At 40.9% G+C, this 23,031-nt stretch overlaps 1 protein-coding gene across 1 annotated transcript; it reads right to left on the bottom strand.

Moving 5' to 3' along the window:
• Positions 1–7,031: 7,031 nt before the first annotated feature.
• LOC141271602 (scavenger receptor cysteine-rich domain-containing protein DMBT1-like) lies at positions 7,032–17,615 on the bottom strand. The gene is made up of 8 exons (XM_073681646.1): positions 17,591–17,615; positions 16,696–16,855; positions 16,151–16,365; positions 15,397–15,532; positions 12,616–12,836; positions 10,586–10,761; positions 8,176–8,564; positions 7,032–7,284 (listed from the first exon to the last, which is right to left on the bottom strand). The coding sequence occupies exons 1-8, from the start codon at positions 17,613–17,615 to the stop codon at positions 7,032–7,034; spliced, it is 1,575 nt and encodes a 524-aa protein (XP_073537747.1).
• Positions 17,616–23,031: the final 5,416 nt, after the last annotated feature.

The raw sequence follows: 23,031 nt of genomic DNA, 5'->3' as shown, positions 1-23,031 counted from the left end.
CATCCCTCCTCCCTCCTCCATCATTGTCCCTCTGTGTCTGAGCTCTGACGTCTCAGCGCAGTGGGCATAATGACGAGGAGAGGTGAGTATTTTTGTTGTGTTTTGGGTTGTTTTGTAAATCAATGGGGGTCATTATACAGTTTTCAGTGCTGTGTGAGGGCCCTAAAACAGTTTGCAGAGCTATGTGAGGGTCATTACATAATTTGCAGGACTATGTAAGGGTAATTAAACAGTTTTTAGTGCTTTGTGGGGGCCCTAAAACTGTTTCCAGGGCTATGTAGGGGCCATTATACAGTTTGTAGGGCCATATTGAGCTATTTTACAGTTTGCATGGCTATGTGGCAGCCATTACACAGCTTACAGTGCTATATGGAGTCCATGATATAGTTTTCATGGCTTTTTGGGGGCCATAATACAATTTTCAGTGCTGTGTGGGGGCCCTAAAACAATTTGCAGGGCTCTGTCGGGGCCCTAAAACAGTTTGCAGGTCTATATGGGTGCAATTATACAGTTTGTAGGGCTATGTTGGGGCCATTATACAGTTTACAGGTCTATATGGGGCCATTATACAAATTTCAGGGATATGTGTGGGACATTATACTTGTTCATGGTGGTAACTCTCATGCGTTCCTGCACCCATGTTGCATACTGCATTTGCAGATCGATCTGGCTGTCGTGCTGTGTTCATGCTGCATTTCCTCTGCTGCATATTTCTCATGTCTCCACATGGCTATAGGGGGGCGTGGCCAGATCCTGCAGGAATTTAACCCTTTTGTGTCATGCAGGGTTTGGATTTCCAAGCCAATCACCATCCAGCAGGTTCTATATTAGGCAGCACTGCCCTCCAATCCAAAGCCTGAAATTAGGTTCTAGTTTGCATCTAGCTCTTGTCAAGGTGTTCTGTTGTTTATACCTTCTGTTATTGACATGGCTTGTATTCTTGTTGTGTCTGTTATCTCTGCTTCTGACCTCGGCTTTGTATCCTGAACCTGTGCTGCTTGCCCTGACTCCATATTGTCTGACTACGCTTCTGTCTCGCTCCTCTGTACCTTCCATACCTGCTCTGACCTGTGGGTCAGCTGCTGCAAGCCCAGACACTGCCCTGGTGTTGCACCTGGTGGCTATCCTGCGGCCAAAGCCTATCCTCACCATCAGTTGCGCTATTGAAGACCAGGTAGCCGCTTAGTAATGCCCCTCCAGGGTCGTGGTTGATGGGCATACATGAATTGGCCAATTTATGCACTAAGAGCCTTCATTTTTTGTAATTATGTTTTATTTACCAATGATGTGGTTTAGCTCTTATGTCCTCAATGTTTGCATATGTCTTGGCCCTTACAGTGTGCTGCTGTGCTTTCTTATTGTATGTTATGCAGTCATTGCAGTGTGCACCTGTTCACACTATATGGAGGTGCTGGTCAGGTTTTTTGTTTTATTGCCCCTCCAGGGTAAGTCTGGCCAGTGGCACAGTGGGTCCACACCCACCAGCATTACAATACTGTTTGGAGGACTATGCTGAGGCCATTAAACTGTTTGGAGGGCTAAGCTTGGGCCATTATACTGTTTGGAGGGCTATGCTGGGACCATTTTTTGACTCCGGAGGGTGTGGACATGCCTGTCTGCCTCTCTGCTAGATTGTGGAGACAATACGGCGCCGGACTACTGGCAGCCCATTGCAGCAGCAGAAGCTTCTACTTTATTTCAGTTACAGTTTTGTTACAGTTATTTTATTTTATTATTTTATTACCTTCTCTGGATTGCAACGTTCCTGTATACTCGTCTATTGGGGATGGAAGATACAACACTTCCCACACTATCAACTGCTGCTGGGCACACAGCACGAGATCTGCACCTGGATCTTCTTCCACCACTTACAAGTCTCCTGCAGGTACAGACACTCTGGGGCACGCAATACGGACCATCTCAGCTAATGCTACTGAAGGATGCATGCTGCTACCCACAGCCTGTGACAGGGATACAGCCATATGTGAGCGGTGGAGGTCACTGCATACGATCTGCCATGGAGAGGACTGGTGTGACGGGTGGAAACAATGACGGGATGGTGGACCCTAGGTCTGTTGCTAAACGAGCAGTGTATTCTAGGGATCGTCTTCTGGAACTGCGCAGGATAAAGTCTTCTCCAGCAGTGGCAATACTGAATGTTCCACGGGAAATAAGGAGACCTTTCAGAGGCTGCAGAGCAGGCAAGAAGATCAAGTCCTGGAGGAGAAGGTTTAAACCAGTGGTCCCATCCATTATCATGGGTAACGTACGATCGCTGGGAAATAAGTCGGATGAACTGCTGGCTCTGAGTAAGACCCAGAAGGAGTTTAGGGAATGCAGTCTCATGTGCTTTACAGAAACCTGGCTGCATGAGGAGGTCCCAGATTCATGTGTCTCGGTACCAGGGTTTCAAATGGTTCGGGCTGATAGAGAGAGAGTTAGATACGGCAAGAAAAAAGGTGGAGGAGTGATACTCTACATTAACAACAGATGGTGCAATCAGGGGCATGTAACTGTTAAGGAGAAACATTGCTGTCCAAATATTGAACTGTTAGCAGTGGGCCTCAGGCCTTACTATCTGCCTAGAGAATTCACTCTTGTTATTGTAGTTGTGATGTATATACCACCATCTGCGAACCCAGAGGCTGCTGGGGATGTGTTGTCAGGGGTGATGGCCCGGCTTCAGACTAAACACCCAAACTCTCTAACTGTAATTTCTGGGGATTTCAATCGAGTAAAGATCTCATCTGCAATACCAAAGTTCTATCAATATGTCAAATGTCCTACACGGGACAACAACACACTGGATCTCCTCTTTGCTAATGTTAAGAATGCTTATTCATCGGCTGCATTACCCCCCCTGGGGAAATCTGACCACAACCTCATACTATTGTCTCCTGCTTACCAACCAGACGTCCGCAAACAACCAGTGACAATTAAAAAGATAAGGAAGTGGTGTCCAGCAGCAGAGGAGGCTTTACAAGACTGCTTTGATTGTACAGACTGGGAGGTGTTGTGTACCATGAAAGAGAATTGTGATGTTAATGAGATTACTGGCAGAGTTACTGATTACATCAACTTCTGTATGGACATAGTAGTACCTGTTCAAGAGATTCGGTGTTATGCAAACAATAAGCCATGGATTACAAAAGAGTTGAAACATTTACTAAACATGAAAAAACTGGCTTTTAAAAGGAAGGACAAGGAGGCATTGAAAATTATACAGCGAGACCTAAAGGGGAAAATTAAGATTGCCCGTGAGGCATTCAGAGTTAAATTAGAAAATCAATTTGCACAAAAAAGCTCCAGAGAGGTGTGGGCTGGAATGAAGCTAGTGACTGGGTTTAAGGCAAGGTCGGAGCAGGGGGGTGGTGGACTTAGAATGGCTAATGAAATGAATGAGTTCTTCAATAGATTCAGCAATAAAGGTGCGGTAGCAGCAGGGAAGGGGGAGGAGGCCGGGGAACAACTAGCTAAATTAACAGGGGGTGAAATAGATCATTTCTCGGTCTCCAAAAATGACGTGAGGGACCAGTTTAGTAAGCTGGCCATTGGCAAAGCAGCAGGGCCTGACGGTCTCAGTCCACGTGTCCTCAGAGTGTGTGCAAATGAGTTGTGTACTGTCTTCCAGCATCTCTTTAACCAGAGCTTACAATCAAAGAGAGTACCAGTGCTATGGAAGACTTCCTGCCTGGTGCCGGTTCCCAAGACTACCTTCCCGGCTTCCCCGGGGGACTATAGACCGGTGGCCTTAACATCGCATGCGATGAAGTCCTTGGAGAGAATAGTACTTGCTCACTTGTGTCCGAGGGTGATGGCGTATACTGATGCTCTTCAGTTTGCGTACCGGCAGGGACTGGGGGTGGACGATGCTGTAGCGTCTCTGCTACAAACAGTACATTCCTTTTTGGACAATGATGGAACCACAGTGCGTGCTTTGTTCTTTGATTTCTCTAGTGCGTTCAACACATTACAGCCACTCTTACTGCGTGGAAAGTTGATTAAAATGGCGGTGGATGAGGGACTTGTGAATTGGATAATTGACTACCTGTCGGATAGGCCACAGTTTGTTAGGTGGGGGACGGCTACATCAGATAGTGTACTGAGCAGTGTCGGAGCCCCGCAGGGAACAGTGCTGTCGCCATTCCTCTTTACATTGTACACAGCTGACTTTCAGTATAAATCAGACCGTTGTCACCTCCAGAAGTACTCGGATGACTCTGTGATAGTTGGCGGTATTGGGAAGGACCAGGATGACGAGGAATATAGAAGGGTAGTTGCGGACTTTGTAGTATGGTGCCAGGCTAACCATCTAGAACTAAATGTTAAGAAAACCAGGGAGTTGGTGATGAGCTATGGAAGGTGCAAGAAGGTATGCCTACCTGTTACCATTGACGGTCAGGATGTGGAGATGGTGGACAGTTTCAAATATTTGGGGGTTTACCTGGATAGCAAGCTAGACTGGAAGTGCCACATGGAGAAGGTCTACAAGAAGGGGATGAGTAGATTGTACTTCCTAAGGAAGTTAAGGTCTTTTAATGTGTGTGGCAAAATGCTTGAGGTGTTCTACCAATCCATTGTGGCTAGTGCCACCTTTGCGGCAATAATTTGCTGGGGTAACAGTGTGCGTGTTGCTGACGCCAACAAGCTCAACAAACTTATAAAGAAGGCTAGCGCGACGGTGGGCCTACAGCTTGGGACTTTTGAAGAGGTGGTAGAGGATAGGATTAAGAAGAAGTGCAGAGCTATAATGGGCAACAACACACACCCGCTTTATGAACTGTTTGCGAAACAGAAGAGCACATTCAGCAATCGCCTAATACAACTAAGGTGTAAAAAGGAAAAATACAGGAGATCGTTTGTTCCAACAGCTATGGGGGTGTTTAACAAATGTCTGAAAAGCAATGTCTAAAGCATTCCAAATGTTATGTGTCATGTTCGAGATCTGTGTTCTGCTGCTGTGATACCGCAATTTCCTCCGGGATAAATAAAGTATATCTTATCTTATCTTATCTTATCTTATCTTATCTTATCTTATCTTATCTTATCTTATTAGACTGTGTGCGGGACATTATACAATGTGGAGAATTGTGTAGGTGTCATCGTACTATGAAGCTGTGTAAGGGCCATTATACTCTTTGGAGGGCCATTGTACTGTATGGAGGTCTGTAGCGGAGCCATCATACTGTGTTGGGGTTACTGTGAGGGTATCATAGTTTGCGGGGTGGGGGGTAATGTAGGGTCATCAAAATTTGCATTTGGCGGCTATGAGGCCCCATTATTTCTAAGTACGTCCCTGTGTTCGCTGCATGTGATTGCCTATCTTCCTAAAGTATCTCCCATGACAGTAACCAGATCAGGGGTTCTGCTTGGTGAAACTACGGGGGGTAATGGCTGACCACAATTTCATGATTCTGTTTAGGCATCACAGCAGTGGAAATGTAGTCTCTATATGCTGCATACTTTTCAGCTGCGTTTTCTACAAGGCCTCATTCACATGTCAGTTTTTTCACGTAGAGAAAAACAAACCGAATTTCATCAGTCATTTTGGTCAGAGATTCATACGAAGTTTCATCAGAGTTTGGTCCGAGTGTCATCAGTTTTTCTCAAAAATGTTTCTCCACCTTCTCCTATTGGATGGCATCCAAGTGCTGACCTATTTTTCGCGGACATAGATTTGCATTCTGTTTTGAACCCAATCACTATTATAGGTAAGAGTGATATCTGTGAAAAACACGGACAGCACTCCTGCGCAAAAAACAAACATCTCAATGAGGCTTAAGGTTACGTTCACACGATGAGTTTTATTGTCGAGATCGAGATAGAATTGCAATATTTTCACTGCGATTTTGGAAATTCACGGCAAAAGAATGTATTTTTGCCATGATTTCGGAGAAAAACAGCAAAAACTGCCGCATCATGTGAATGCAGCCTTATTAACACTCTAGTTAAAGAATAAATTGGTGACTATTCACACCACAGCAATTTGTATTACATTTTTTTACATTTTTGCTGCAGGAATAGCCAGGATTTTTATAAAGTAAAGAATAGATTATTATTTATTTTATATAATTTCTAGCTCTTAGACAACTTTCTTAAATTTCCAATCCCTTTCAGACGGACCTAAAAGAAGCTTGTGTTAGTGCTTAGTATAGAAGGTGTAACTTCAGTACAGACTGTAGTTACACGAGTCCAAATGGTTGACTTTGAGATGGAGGACATTGTGGTCCCTGAAATTGGCAGTCAGGGGAAAAAATATAATACAATAGTGGATATTTTATAAAGAAAACAAATAAAGTTGCCTATTGAACTTGTGTAATCGCAGTTTTTATTTCTTTAATGCCCTTTGATAATATTTTCGGTTCCAGTGCGATCCGACAAAGCATCGCATCGCACAAGGACCAATGTTATTCTATGTGGTCATACACGTGTCTGATATTTACCTTGAACCGAGTCTGCCCGAAGAAAAAAAATCACATTTTGCATCCGTAAATTGGATCGCACTCGGCCATGCTAGTCAATGGGTTGGTTAGAAAAATCGGACCGCACTAGGATGTCATCACGGACTGACAGAATGCAGAAGATGGAGACATTTTTTTCCCATCTTCTCCACATCGGAGAAATTCGTATCAGAGCGTGATTAGCATAATTGGACCAATTTTCTTGGATGAGAGAAAATACAGTCGTGTGACCCCAGCTTAATTGACATTTATTATTATTTATTTATATAGTACCATTGATTCCATGGTGCATGGTAATGAGACGGTTACTATACAGTATATTCCACTTTTCTTTGCTCTAGTTTTGATAAATCCTGTATATTTGGAGGTTTGTGCATTAGGTTTGATTACTTTCTTAATAACAAAAATTCAACAAATGTATTATTTTTCCACAGTTTTATTGGATCTCCATTGTTTCTACAGGAGTGAAAATGATCCAAGTGTTCACTATTACGCTGCAGTGAATGTTTCCTTCTCTAGAGAACAGCAAACATTTCTACATTCTATTTCACTTTGACCTGACAATAACTGTTAATGGTCCAGTAATGTAACAGGTCCGGCAACAGCATGAATGTGCTCGTGATGGGGCTCCACCTCTCTCTTCTGCCTTGCCTTACAGCCCTGGTTACACCGTGACCCTCTATCCGACTGCTTGCACACAACCAGCTGGCACTGAATGTACACACTGGAGAAACGCCCCATGAAGCTGAATGCATTGAAGCCGAATCTCACTGTGCTCGGGGAGGAAGACGGAAAGGTGTGATAGTCTGGGACCCTGGAGCACCTGCAATTTAATAAAAAAGCCACTTTTAGGTTTATATCGCAAATATGTTCCATGAGGTCATCAACAAATAGCCAAGGAGATGTTATTAAAGGGAATCTGTCAGCAGGTTCTGCAATGTAATCCGACAGTAGATCTAGCAGAGCTCTGAATGCTGAGCTGTGTATAACCCCGCCCACACCACTGATTGGCTGCTTTCTGTGTACACTGTATATTGACAAAAAGCTGCTAATTAGTGGTGGGGACAGGGTTGCACCAGGAGGCACAAGACACCTACTCCACCATAGATTCAGACTTTCTTTGGTGTTCATTAGCTTAAAGGTGTTTTTTTACTTTCAGACTATGTTCTACGTGCAGTTTGTTAAAACATAAACTGCGTTATACTTACCATCCCGGGTTCACCAGTGAGTCTCGGCCACTTCAGTAATGTCTGGAGTTATGATTTCATGTTGACGGCAAGGTGGCAAATCAATGAGCTCAGCGACTCTGATGGAGGGGATCAGCCTACAAGAGCAGAGCCGCTGAGTTCGCTGACTGATTGATTTGCTCTTGTCGGCAAGGCACTCGGAGAAGCAACGCAGACTGGGTGGACCCATAGGTGGACCCATGGAAGCTGAGTACAGCGTGGTTTGTTATGTATTAACAAACTGTATTCAAAGCAGAACATTGTCTGAAAGGGAGCAACCAATTTAAAGGCAAACTGTCACCCTGTTTTTACTGCCCCGTCTGAGAGCAGCATGATGTAGGGACAGAGACCCTTATTTTTGCACACAAAAAGGAGGTAAATGCAATACATATATTATTTGTTAACTGCAATTTGCATTTGTCTTAGATATAAAAGATAATTACACCAAAGGGAGATTCCGCAAACACTCATAGAGTGCAATGACTTACCCATTACGAATGAGATAATAAACATTTTTTGACATGTCAAAAGGATCCGGAGAGGCCACACACGTATCTACAAACAAGACCAGGGTGGGATCTGTGGTGTCCAAGGTGGCTTGTAGGTACAAATCCTGATTGAGTCCCACATAATATGGATACTGGTATACTGGGTATAGGAAACTTGGAGAGTTGAAGAAGGTTAGATTAGCAGAATACAGGCCATGTTGGGTTAAGGAGTTCTCCATGATGTCATCGGCAAAATACAAGGAATCTACTATTGTATCTTGGTACATCTGACATCTCAGAGTGAGACTTAATTTCTTACTGCGAATTACCGCTGGTTCCATAGAATAAGTGAACAGAGTGTTTGTATAGCTGATGGTGTCATTGACAACCTGGTGAGAAGAAAGAAAAGTAATATCCAGCTCAGTGTTACATCTCAGCCTATAAATATGTATAGGACAGTGGTAGCGCCTCAAAAGCTTGTAATTATACTAATTTATGATGATGATTAAGGATCATTGTATAGGGGAGTATATGTCATCAGTGACGTCCATTTCCTGTGCTAGGCTAGTTATTGTTGTACTGAGCACGCCTCGGTTGTTGATTCTGACATATGCTCACTGAGATCTCCCTTCTTACTGTGCGATATTCTTCTCAATGCAGTGACAGTGCACTCCCTCACTGGTTCTAATTAGAAGCAACAAACCGGCAACAGAGAGCACTGTCATAACACATTGTAAGGAGATACTACGTCAATATTTTTTATTTTACAATGGGAGCCTATGGGAGATGAATGCCACTAGGACCTACACCTTACTTACAGTAGTATTCAAAATAATAGCAGTCCAATATGACTAACCAGATTAATCACTGTATTTGGTATAAATTATATTACAACATGTGAAACAATTTACCAGTTGGTGCAGTAGATTCTAAGAAAACCAACAGACTCAGCACTCATGAGCTGCATGTTTTTGAGTCTGTGTATTTGAATAATTAATTGAAACAGGGTGTTCAAAATAATAGCAGTGTGGAGTTCAATTAGTGAGGTCAATCATTCTGTGAAGAAACAGGTGTGAATCAGGTGGCCCTTGTTGTACATGCATTTTTTCTTGAAATCCTGAGAAATATGGGTCGTTCGGGACATTGTTCAAAAGAACAGCATACTTTGATTAAAAAGTTGATTGGAGAGGGTAAAACTTATAAAGAAGTGTAGATAATGATAGGTTGTCCAGCTAAAATGATCTCCAATGCTTTAAAATGGAAAGCAAAACCAGAGAGACGTGGAAGAAAACGGAAGACTACCAATCGAATGGATCGAAGAATACCCAGAAAGGCAAAGGCTTAGCCAATGATCGGCTCCAGGATGATGAAGGATGAAGACAGTCTCAAGTTATCTGTGAGTACTGTGACAGTTAGAAGATGCCTGTGTGAAGCTAATCTTTTAGCAAGAAGTCCCCGCAAAGTCCCACTGTTAAAAAAAAGACATGTACTGAAGCAGATACAATTTGCCAAAGAACACAGCAACTGGCTTAAAGAGAAATGGAGAAACATTTTGTTGACTGATGAAAGTAAAATTGTTATTTTTGGGTCCAAAGGCCACAGACAGTTCATCAGAAGACCCCCAAACTCTGCATTCAAGTCACAGTACTCTCTGAAGACAGTCAAGAATGGTGGCGCAAGCATCATGATATGGACATGCTTCTCTTACTATGGTGCCGGACCTATTTACTGCATACCAGGAATCATGGACCAGTTTGCATATGTTAAAATACTTGAAGAGGTCATGTTGCCTTACGCTGAAGAGGATATATCCTTGAAATGGGTGTTTCAACAAGACAATCATCCTAAATACACCAGTAAATGAGCAAAATCATGGTTCCAGTCCAACAAAATTGAGGTTATGGAGTGGTCAGCCCAGTACCCAGACCTTAATCCAATAGAACACTCAAAAATATTGTTTCTGAGGCAAAGCCAACAAATACCAAAAAATTGTGCGATGTAGTCAAAGCATCCTGGGCTGGAATAACTGTTGACAGGTGCCAAAAGTTGGTTGACTCTATGCAACATAGATGTGAAGCAGTTCTAAAAACTGTGGGTATACAACTAAATATTAGGTTAGTGATTCACAGGAATGTTAAATCCTCAAAAGAAGCGTACATATTGTGAGGTTGTAAAGACAAATGCAGACACTGCTATTTTTTAGAACAGCCCAATATTCATTTTTTGCTATTTTCTGTAAAGCAGTTAAAATTATATACATTTCTCTTCATGTTTTGAATTAGAAAACAGTGTGCAATGTTCCCAATGCATGGAAATAAAAGCTAGTATAAAGATGTTGTGCTTAATTCATGCTTTTGAATACACTGCTATTATTTTGAACTGTATATGTCTCATCTATAAGTTTTCCTACCTGCTTAACTGTTAGGCAACTTTGATAAGGAACGTGAAACTCCAACCAGTCAGCCAGAATCCTGGGGTGACATTGGGGATCATTTAGAAAAATACTATTTGAAGAGTAACCCAAGGAGTCGAGATACTGTGAAGAGACTCGAGCGTCCATGTAGTCTGAATGGCAGGACAGAGTTACTGCAAAATGTAAAGAATAACAGGTGTATCTCAACTCATTATAACACACAAAGACAATATAAAAACAGACAACAGATACCACCACCCTCAGATAACAATCAGATCCATCAAATCCTCCAAAAAACACGGAATCCATTCTTCAGCTTGTCGAATAATTCACACTTTCAGATATAATGAGTGATAATTAACATTATATCTCCTACAATGGTTTTCTCCAAATGTTCCTATCAAATGTATGACTCTATAACAGCTTTTTAGAATGATGATTTTGTCAATACATTGTGGGTTAAAGTTAAATTAGTGACAAAATGTACAATTGGTGGAGGAAGGTTGAACTTGATGGACCTAGGTCTTTGTTCAACCTTCAACCTATGTAACTGTGTAACTAGCAAGGTATGCATTTATGACTAGTGGGATTTGTTAACCCAGGGTCTAGTCAAGTATGGGTGCTAGTGCTGGGAGAAAACAAACCACGTCGAACCAAGGCATGTAGACACAAAACTACAAACAGAATGTATTTTCTAAGCATAGGAATTCAAAGCATTTACTTCTCAGGGTTCTTTAATAGCAGGCTCAATCTGGCCACAGGTGAATCCCCCGAAGGATCCCTGTGCCGGAGTAAGCCATTTACTCCCCAATGTGAGCAGTAGTTGGCCCAATAAATTTTTATTTACTATGTACAGACAAGGGAAACATCTCAACATTCATTCAACAAACTACCTAGTTTATTATTATATAGAAGCAAAATAATATTTGCATGGAGCTGAACAGTGAGCCCACAGAGAGAATACAGCCAAGTCAGGCAACGTGCAAAACCAGACATGGAGCACAACAGAGGGCAGCACCCAAGGGGAAGGAAGAGTAGACTGAGATTTCGGGAACAGGTGGGTAACAGTTCTATGGTATATCTATTGTCTTGGAATTTTTTTGTTCTCAACTCCTGACTGATAATTTTCAATAATTTTCAATAATGAGATCCCTTCGCAGTATTGTAAGCTTTGCTGAAAAATGCAACCAAAAAATGATAGGAAAATCCTACTAGAACAGCTAAATTCTATATGGGGTCCATCAGAATCACTTTAAATGGTGGCAGCTGGGTACTAAATACTACTTAACATGAGTATAAAAGGGATGTCCAATGCATCGATATTGATGGCGATCAGCTGTTCCCAGTGCCGGCAACGGCTGGACGTGCTCAGATGTGGTGCTGCACAGTTCCGTCAACAGAATAGTGGCCGAAGCCAGATACTGAAGATCCACCTGGCCGTGGCTACTATGCAGGTGATGAAGTTGTGCTATGCATTTCCAAAATTAGCACATTCGGCTGCCGCCGGCACTGGGAACAGCTTATCAGCAGGTGTGCCAGGTGTCATATCCCCACTGATCAGATACTGATGACCCATCCTAAGGATAGGCCATCAATATTAAAGTACTGGACAACACCTTTAAATATTAGAGGATGTTCACACTTATGTAACTAAATTTTTTTAGTTTTGTTATTTTTATTTTTCCCCTCAAAGGGATTCCAGTTTGTTTCTCAATGGATTTGTACAGATTATGGGTGGCATTAAAGGTGGAAAAAGTTCTGAAATGATTCTTATTATTATAATTTTTTTACATGACAAAAACCTGTCATTTTAACAGGGGTGTGTTGACTTTTTATCTCTGTGTATAGGTTGTACTAGAGAAATAGTGCTTTCTGGAGAAGAGCTATTTTGCATACTTTTCCCAGGGAAAATTTCCTGTAACATTTTCTACTCCAGCAGGATTTCCCCATTGTAAATCAGTTCTCAACAAGAGCTACATTTTTAGGACAAAATGCTCATTTACAGTAGTTACTGAACTATACATTACCATTTGTGTTGTTCTGGAAGACAGAGTAATATGAAGCAGAGAACTCCAGGCCCAAGTCAGTATCATCATGGAGTCTGGTGTACACAATGCTAATGCTGTTTGATGAGGAGCTGAAATACCGGGCAGATGTCTCACAGAGTTGTCCAAGTAAGGGTGATCTTTGTGGTGTCCCATCATAGACCGACAATGAGAAGGAGTGACAGGACATGGGATTTTTCATTCTAAAAAAAAACAACAAAATATCTGTGTTCAATGGCAAAGAAAATGACAGTGCACAATTAATGAATACCATCATCCAACTAATATTATATTATAGTGCAAAAACTAACAAGAAATGAAAAGATAAAGATGATATAATGGAATAACATAACATAAAAAAGATAAAATACTAATAAAACTTCAGTAAAAGACAAAATCTCAACTATACAATTCAGCCAAATAAAATGCATGACTTTTGGATATGAATTGGGGGAGGAAGGTTGAACTTGATGGACCTAGGTCTTTATTCAACCTACGTTACTATGTTACTATGAACGGAAGTCCACTCTACCTTAAAACAACCATAACTACAGTAAATGTAGACACTGGAATAAATACACAAAACACATTATTTTAGTTGGCAAAATGGCCACAGCTTTATTTAAAGAAAATCTGTCACCACAAAACTATTAATATGGGTATACAGGTTATAGACTGCAGAAAAACGTCATCCCTGTATGTCTCATATCAGATGCTTTATGGTGGATAAATCATCTTTTTATTACTTCATATAATTGACCTCTTACAGGCTATGGGGAGGATGCTGCCCAGAACATAACTCTGCCTCCAGAGATTATTTTACATGAAGGAGGAGTTACTAGTGTGAGACAAGTAACTAACACAGAACAGGAAAAATTAACATTGTCTTCTTAGAAACACATTTTTAGCTTCTCTCTGAGCTCTGCTGTATTGCAACAATTTTGAAACCCTGTCTGCCTGTGAGATGGAAGCTGAAGCTGAGAGGAACCTGCAGATGTATCAGGTACATAGCTCCCAACCATAACAGATTCAGCGGGACTTTCCCAATTTGAGGGCTCAGTCCCGCCGTCCTGGCACGTCAGGGCTTTTCTCCTGGCTTCTGATACTCACCTCTCTCCGACATCTCCCTGTAGCTCCTGCTGCTCGGAGGCACAACCACATCTCACTGCTCAGTGCATAAATTAAGTTATAATATTCACCCCTTCCCTGTGATCAGGTTTCCTCAGGACTCAAACTCTCATCTCCATGTTTGTAGACTGCAGCTCTATCTATGAACCACAGTCCACAATGATGTAGATAGGAGAATTTGGTAATCTTGACCTGTATTGCAGAAGCAGATGATATATGTCCGTAAAGATACATTGTGTATAACAATGTATTTCTATGTTCCCTGTATACTAGAGGTGAAAAAAGTCAGACTTTTTTGTTCCTATAAAACTAACAAAAATAATGAAAAGCAATTACAAAAATATTTTTTTTTTTCATTTTTTTGAGTCTTACCAGTATTTTATTCCACAACCTTCAACATTACAGACAGGAGCGCTAAAGCTACTGAGCCACAAGCTCTGGTGATAGAATGTGGAGAATTTTGTGTACTTGATCTATATTGCAGGCTCTGACTCCACAGGCACATTGTACTGATAAATTGTACACAGCAGTATAATTCTATATATTTGTATTCTAGAGGAAGAATAAAATAATTTTTTTCATCTTATAAAATTACTAAAAAATAATGAAAAACACTGATACAACACTGGTACATAATGTCTGAGGTGAATGTGGTCATATAATTTGTAATGTGAGGTGTTATATTTCCTGACATGTTTCCTCCAGTTCTTTTGGTAAGACAATGCGGGAGAGAGAGAGATAAGACAGAGTTGCATCCTCTATATAATCCCCACCCTCCTCACAGTAAGGCCACATTCACACGTTCAGTATTTAGTCAGTATTTTACATCAGTATTTGTAAGCCAAAATCAGGAGTGGGTAAAAAAAACGTAGAAGTGGTGACGTGTTTCTTATACTTTTCCTCTCATTGTTCCACTCCTGGTTTTGACTTACAAATACGGAGGTAAAAAAATTGACGAAATACTCAATACTGAATGTGACACCAGGCACTGACATACTGTGCTTCATCCTCTTAAAGCAGATTCGCTCTTGCTTAAAGTTAACACAGTTATACAAACAAAGCTGCAGAAGTTAAAGGTCCATCCCACCGCAAGTCATGTCTTCCTTTGCTTAGTGCTTTGGGGTTGTCTTACAAAAAGAAAAAGCATAGTGCAAGGGCAGGCTAATTTTTGGCTCATGGTCAGAGGCCCCTCAGTAAAGAAATGTTCTATATTTTCCTTAATTTACATTGGGTATTTATCATTATGATCGCATGGAATCAAGCAAATTCACTGAACCCCAGTAATCAGCTGTAGTCAGATTGTGAACTTGGTAGTAGGTATTTAATTCCCACGGCAGGATTATTGAAATTAACAAACTAAATGTCAAATGCACAAATTTGTCAAGTTCCTCAAGGGACCTAAGGGTATTCCTGTCTCAAAAATGTACGGCATATCCACAGATTCTCAAAACAAGTACTCCAGAGGTCGAACCCACATCTTTCAGACATTTTTGGCATATTTTGAAAGTATAAAAATGTAGATTCCACAACACCTTTAAGTCTATAAACCCAAATAACTAAGACGCCTCCACAATTTTTTAATTTTTTGAAGAAAAAAATTATCATTTTATTACTATTTAATATTCTCAGACTTACTGGAACTGTGAAAATTGAAGATGAATCTTGTAATCGTTCTTAACATTGATGTGCCAGACACACTCAGAATCTGGAGAAGCCATCCTGGATGACTGAAATACTCCTTGTAAATTTGTAAAGATGCCTCCACATTTCTCTGCAAATTTTGGAAAGCAAAAATTATCAATGTGTATTGTAATCTTTAAATACAGTCAAATTGTAATTTAATTTTAGAAACAGATTTTTATAAGGCAGAATAGGAGAGCAAGGTTGTATATAAAGATGGTTTCCAGGCATTACCAAATTTTACATATGCGCTCATTTGCAATACAGTTTAAATTGCTCCAAAGCTTCGGGGAAAAAACAATAACTGGTCCCTAATAAGTGTGGTTAAAAATACCTTACTGTTAGGTGTATACAGCTGCTAAGCAGACAAGTGTGGGTACACGGTGAACAACTGCAAACAAACAAGCAAACCAATGAAGTGGGATATTTTAGCTATTCGTTGTATTTAAACATCCAGATATTTCGCCAATTTAAACCCAGTGAAAGCACTAGCAATTTAAATAGTGAACAACCCCTTTAAACCTAAGGTATAGCACAGTTTATAGGGTCAAACTGGTTTGTAGGTGGAGGAGAAAGGGGGGATATTTTTTCTTAAATTGTTAATGAATGCACTCTGACAATGAACAATCTTTTACTTGCACTTCAAATGGGGTAACTGTGGCTGCACTGATTATGGGGTATTGTTATGAATACGTTTGGATTCTTGTACCTGACATTGAATTGGTTGAAGTTGACGTGTTATAATAAGCTTCAAAACCAAAATGCTGTACTGATCCATCACTCATGAAGACAATGGTCATTTTATTTGATGATGAATGAAATGTGTATTTTCTTGAGTGACAAATTTTCCCGAGTATAGAACTTCCAAGAGGTCCATCATATATGGTCACAGAATCAGATTTACAATTTTCAGAAGTTTCCAATCTGTTAAAAAAAAAAAAAAGAAAAAATACGGCAAAAGCAAAACAGTAAAAAGATCACATATACACACATGTACTATCCCCCGTATACAGTATGTAGTCCACGCAGTAGAGTTTAATAATAATAGAGGTTGTAACATCGACCATAATGCTAGGACCTGAAGATTTTCTTCATGATGTACTTGGCTAAGAAACAGTTATGAGGACAGACTTGAGGTGAAGGTGGGAAATACTGAGGACCTCACATTATATATCAGGTCATCAATAATAACTACAAAGCCACCAGCAGATAATCATTATTAACCCCTTATCTGCAGACACAACCAAGACTTACTCCATGCCTGGAAAGTTGAGTTCAATGAAAGTATTTGGTGCTGTGCGGATTTCCCATGTACAGTGACTTTTGAGAGGATAAAAGCTGGGATGTAAAGGGCTGGTAAATCTACCAGAGCTTCCCGTTAATACTTCTCCACATCTGTAATTGTCATTTCTTTCTGAAAGAACAGAAATAAATTACATTTACTCAATAATATAAAATTTACAATTCAGGAGCAGAATAGTACTAAATAAATAATAAAGAATACTTTAGCTCGTACTTTACCTTCACCACCGACTAGACCTTACTGTCCTCCTAAGCCTTAGTATTTTTCCCTTCAACACTACCCAGACTATGAAGATTATTTAAAGGGGTTGTCCTGTGGATAAAAATATTTATAAAATTCTTCAGACTGGTATAAAACAATAAAAGGAATGATACTCACCCCAACAATCTCCGACCGCTCCTATTCCATTCTTACCTGGTCCCTGAGGGTCTCCACTTCATGGTCCAATCTCAATACAATGTAATGGCAGGAAATGCCCGTTCAGCCAATCACTGGACACAGCAGTGACCTGCCTAACCAAGCGAGTGGCCATTTCCTTCCTTTTATGATATTTTGACACAGGACAAGGAAGTAGAAGAAGAGACCAGTAAGGACGGTTACAGCATTGAAATGGGATCTATGGAGAAGTCAGTGAGGGTAAGTATGGCTTCCTTTAAATCAATCTGAACCTTGAATCCATGGGACATCACTGAGGGAGGTGAGTTTCAGGCTACGACTGTAACTGTATGGAAACATACACTAGTGAATGAATCTTCTACCTATCATCAGCTCCAATCCAAGCTCTTATAATAGCTGAGCACCAATCTTCATCATTATCTTTATCATTGATGGGTTTTGTATACTTACCAAGAAGTGGTGGCCTCTGTGCCATCTTTTCCAACATTGGTTTTGGCAATTTGGGTGATGTACTGCTAGGTCAGTTGTCAGTCAGTGCCGTGGGAGAGGTTACAGCCACCACTCACTATGTACTGAGTGGTGACTAAAGCTGCACCAGCTGCGCCTCAATGACTGAAAGGCTACGCTCACACTGGCATAGATTCTCTCATGAGAGAGAATCAGGCAGAGTATGCTAATGGCACTCGGCTCGATCAGGGTGTCATCTGAGTGTGATCCGATTTTCTCGCATGAGAGAATCGCAGCACAGGTGTGGAGAAGACGGAGAACTTAATTTCTCCATCTTCTTCATTGTCTCTGTGAATGTACATCAGACTGCACTAGGATGACATCCGACTGTTGTCTGATGTTTCACACACGCCCATAGACTTGTATGGGTGTGCGTGAGCCGAGTATCAGAGCCACGCGCAGTATGAGAATATAATAGCTGATCTGCACTGCCCATAGTATAAAATTGGTCCAAATGCTATCGGATAGCACTCGGCCGTGTTATACGCTAGTGTGAGCGTACCCAAAGCCGAAAGCTGCTCGGAGGAATAAAGTTAATTTCCTCCTGGCAGTGGGGCTCTCGGGGAATAGGCCGAACAGCTTTAGAACACTATTAACTTGCAGATTAACCCCATGTCTGTAGAGTAATAGCATTTGGGAACATGACAGGTTCCCTTTAACTTCCAGAGATTAATTATTGGCGGTTATTGCTGCACAGAGACTATGCACTCATAATAATAGTTTTATCAGTGTTTAATGGATCCCCATAGACTGTAATTGGTGAATGATGCGCAAAACTATCATGAAAAGGATATGCTCTGAGTATCACAAATTAGAAATACAGAAATGTATTTAAAATCGATATGTGCATGGATCAATTAAACTCTATGAGTCAGTGTGCCATCTGTTTCAAAAAACAGACAGCACATGGACAAGTACAACAGATGTGAATGTAGCCTAATATATATAAGATAACAATAAAGTACTCACCTCCCCCGAGTTCAGCTCCAGCTCTTCACAGCTGCTCCAATCTCTGTGTTTTGATGTCTCAGTGGTGAAATCACTGCTGCAACCTATCACTGAGCTCAGCATCTCTGTCAGTGTACATGGCATAAGCCACTGAGCCCAGTGATTGTCTGCAGCAGTAATGTGCACTATAGTCTTGATATAAGACCAGAACAGTGGTTCAGCGCCTGCACTGGACCCAGAGAAGGTGAGTGCTTGTGTTTCTTATCTTAACAGCAAAAAAACAATCTATCTTGCTTTATGGAAGCAAAATAAATGCAAATGGAATTGGACATGAAGTCCTCAAGTGGTGCCTCGGTAAAAATAGAAATTTTGTACCCATCCCAGTAAAAGACATTCCGCATGTTCCCTGTCTAGAAGGACTGATACCCATAAAGTAGGCAAACAAGTCATTGTAAAATTCCAAGATGATGAGAGTGCTATCCAAAATGGAAAGTGAGTGATAGCTAATGCAAAAACAGACAAACATTTATATAATCTTAACAAAGTCCCACTTGGCAGTGTACATGCATGACCACCATTTCATTCCAATGAGGGACATAAAACTACTTTTTTTGCAATTACTGCAGATTCCAGCAGTGGGACCTGCAGGAGGTAAATGTTGTTCACAGACCTTATAATTACAGGTGCATCTCACTAAATTAGAATAACATCAAAAAGTTAATTTATTTCAGTTCTTCAATACAAAAAATGAAACTCCTATACTATATAGAGTCATTACAAGCAGAGTGATCTATTTCAAGTGTTTATTTCTGTTAATGTTGATGATTATGGCTTACAGCCAATGAAAGCACAAAAGTCATTATCTCAGTAAATTAGAATACTTTATAACAACAGCTTGAAAAATGTTTTTAAAATCCGAAATGTTGTCCTACTGAAATGTATGTTCAGTAAATGCCCTCAATACTTGGTCCGCACTCCTGCATCAATTACTGCATCAATGCGGCGTGGCATGGAGGCGATCAGCCTGTGACACTGCTGAGGTGTTATGGAAGCCCAGGTTGCTTTGATAGCAGCCTTCAGCTCGTCTGCATTGTTGGGTCTGGTGTCTCTCATCTTCCTCTTGACAATACCCCATAGATTCTCTATAATAGATTCTCTGTGGGGTTAAGGTCAGGCGAGTTTGCTGGCCAATCAAGCACAGTGATACTGTTGTGTGTAAACCAGGTATTGGTACTTTTGGCAGTGTGGACAGGTGCCAAGTCCTGCTGGAGAATGACATTTCCATCTCCAAAAAGCTTGTCAACAGAGGGAAGCATGAAGTGCACTAAAATTTCCTGGTAGACGGCTGCGCTGACTTTGGTCTTAACAAAACACAGTGGACCTACACCAACAGATGACATGGCTCCCCAAACCATCACTGATTGTGAAAGCTTCACACTAGACCTCAAGCAGCTTAGATTGTGGCCTCTCCACTCTTCCTCCAGACTCTGGCACCTGGATTTCCAAATAAAAATTGCTCCTTGTGGAGAGTGTCATACCGGCTCTGGCATGTCAAGATAAAGGAGGCTTATTGGCCTTGCAATGCTCCTCTGTCATATTGCACGACTTGCCAAAGGGTTGATTGTGACTTGTACAGTGGTGGCCAAAAGTATTGGCACCCCTGCAATTCTGTCAGATAATACTCAGTTTCTTCCTGAAAATCATTGCAATCACAAATTCTTTGGTATTATTATCTTCATTTAATTTGTATTCAATGAAAAAACACAAAAAGAATTGTCGTAAAGCCAAATTGGATATAATTTCACACCAAACCTAAAAAGGGGGTGGACAAAAGTATTGGCACTGTTTGAAAAATCATGTGATGCTTCTCTAATTCGTGTAATTAACAGCACCTGTAACTTACCTGTGGCACCTAACAGGTGTTGGAAATAACTAAATCACACTTGCAGCCAGTTAACATGGATTAAAGTTGACTCAACCTCTGTCCTGTGTTCTTGTGTGTACCACATTGAGCATGGAGAAAAGAAAGAAGACCAAAGAACTGTCTGAGGACTTGAGAAACCAAATTGTGAGGAAGCATGAGCAATCTCAAGGCTACAAGTCCATCTCCAAGACCTGAATGTTCCTGTGTCGTCCGTGCGCAGTGTATTAAGGAGTTTAAAGCCCATGGCACTGTGGCTAACCTCCCTAGATGTGGACGGAAAAGAAAAATTGACGAGAGATTGTGCGGATGGTGGATAAGGAACCTCGACTAACATCCAAACAAGTTCAAGCTGCCCTGCAGTTCGAGGGTGCAACAGTGTCAACACATACTATCCGTCGGCGTCTGAATGAAAAGGGACTGTATGGTAGGATACCCAGGAAGACCCCACTTCTTACCCCGAGACATAAAAAAGCCAGGCTGGAGTTTGCCAAAACTTATCTGAGAAAGCCTAAAATGTTTTGGAAGAATGTTCTCTGGTCAGATGAGACAAAAGTAGAGCTTTTTGTGAAAAAGCATCAACATAGAGTGTACAGGAAAAAAAAGAGGCATTCAAAGAAAAGAACACGGTCCCTACAGTCAAACATGGTGGAGGTTCCCTGATGTTTTGGGGTTGCTTTGCTGCCTCTGGCACTGGACTGCTTGACCGTGTGCATGGCATTATGAAGTCTGAAGACTACCAACAAATTTTGCAGCATAATGTAGGGCCCAGTGTGAGAAAGCTGGGTCTCCCTCAGAGGTCATGGGTCTTCCAGCAGGACAATGAGCCAAAACACACTTCAAAAAGCACTATAAAATGGTTTGAGAGAAAGCACTGGAGACTTCTAAGGTGGCCAGCAATGAGTCCAGACCTGAATCCCATAGAACACCTGTGGAGAGATCTCAAAATGGCAGTTTGGAGAAGGCACCCTTCAAATATCAGGGACCTGGAGCAGTTTGCCAAAGAAGAATGGTCTACAATTCCAGCACAGCATTGTAAGAAACTCATTGATGGCTACCGGAAGCGGTTGTTCGCAGTTATTTTGGCTAAAGGTTGTGCAACCAAGTATTAGGCTGAGGGTGCCAATACTTTTGTCTGGCCCATTTTTGGAGTTTTGTGTGAAATGATCAATGATTTGATTTTTGCTTCATTCTCTTTTGTGTTTTTTCCTTGCAAGCAAATTAAATGAAGATAATAATACCAAAGAATTTGTGATTGCAATCATTTTCAGGAAGAAACTGAGTATTATCTGACAGAATTGCAGGGGTGCCAATACTTTTGGCCACCACTGTAAGATTGCTAATTCCAATAGGTGGCGCTACAGAGTTCAAGTCCTCTTTTTTTCTCTGAAGAGGCAATTTGCATATTAAATTTCCCAGAGGAGCATTGCAAGGCGAATAAGCCTCCTTACCTTGGCATGCCAGAGCCGGTATGTCACTCTCCACAAGGAGAAATGTTACCCCTTAGACCTCAGTCCAGAGCCTCTCACATAGCCAAATCAGTTCTCATTCTTTGCACTGACGAGGGCCAACAGCCTGAAACACCGTGTCTGCAAATTGATTCTGATTTGGCTTTTATCCTAAGTCATATTGAATGACTCGTTAAAGGGTTGATTGTGACTTGTAGGATTGCTGCTTCCAATAGGTTGCACTATAGAGTTCAAGTCCTGTTTTTTTCTCTGAAGAGGCAATTTGCATATCAAATGAAAATTGGAACTCTAGAGTGTACAATGACTGCCTTCTCGACATCTGTCAAGTCAGCAGCAGTGGAGCCTACTGAAACAGACTAAGGGACCTTTTTAAACACTTAGGAAGCCTTTGCAGGTGTTTTTTGTTAATTTTTCTAATTTACTGAGATAATGACTTTTGTGTTTTCATTGGCTGTAAGCCATAATCATCAACATTAACAAAAATAAACACTTGAAATACACTGTGTTCCAAATTATTATGCAAATAATATTTTCTAAGATTTTCCCAAATTACCTATATGAATAGCAGTCATTGTTATTTTCCAGTCAAATAACTATTAGAGTACAATTGAAAGGTTTTTGTACAAACTGCCTATGATAACAGTATATTTTTAAAAAATTAAAAAACTCAAACTGCACTCAAAATGTATGTTCCAAATTATTATGCACAGCAGAGTTTTCAACCTTTTCATTTTAATAAAGAACAAAAAAATGGTCATTTTTGAAATTATAAGCATTAGCAGGTTATTACAAACTGAAATCAAACAGTTTTCAACTCAAAACTTTATTCTAGGTGATGTTACATTTGCACATAGGACCCCTTGTTCGAAAGGAGCTTCTGAACTCTCGTCCATTGAATTTGTCAGGTTTTGGATGGTTTCTGCTTCAATTGTTTTGCATGAGGACAGAATACCCTCCCAGAGCTGTTGCTTAGATGTGAACTGCCTCCCGCCATCATAGACACTCCTTTTGATGATGCTCCAGAGGTTCTCAATGGGGTTGAGGTC

The sequence above is a fragment of the Phyllobates terribilis genome, unplaced genomic scaffold, assembly GCF_046119375.1.
Source record: "Phyllobates terribilis strain yellow unplaced genomic scaffold, ASM4611937v1 Scaffold_5__5_contigs__length_657084704, whole genome shotgun sequence".
NCBI classification, from domain to species: Eukaryota; Metazoa; Chordata; class Amphibia; order Anura; family Dendrobatidae; genus Phyllobates; species Phyllobates terribilis.
Note: the sequence above shows the minus strand (reverse complement) of the source record. Positions and strands in the feature narration are given on the sequence as shown.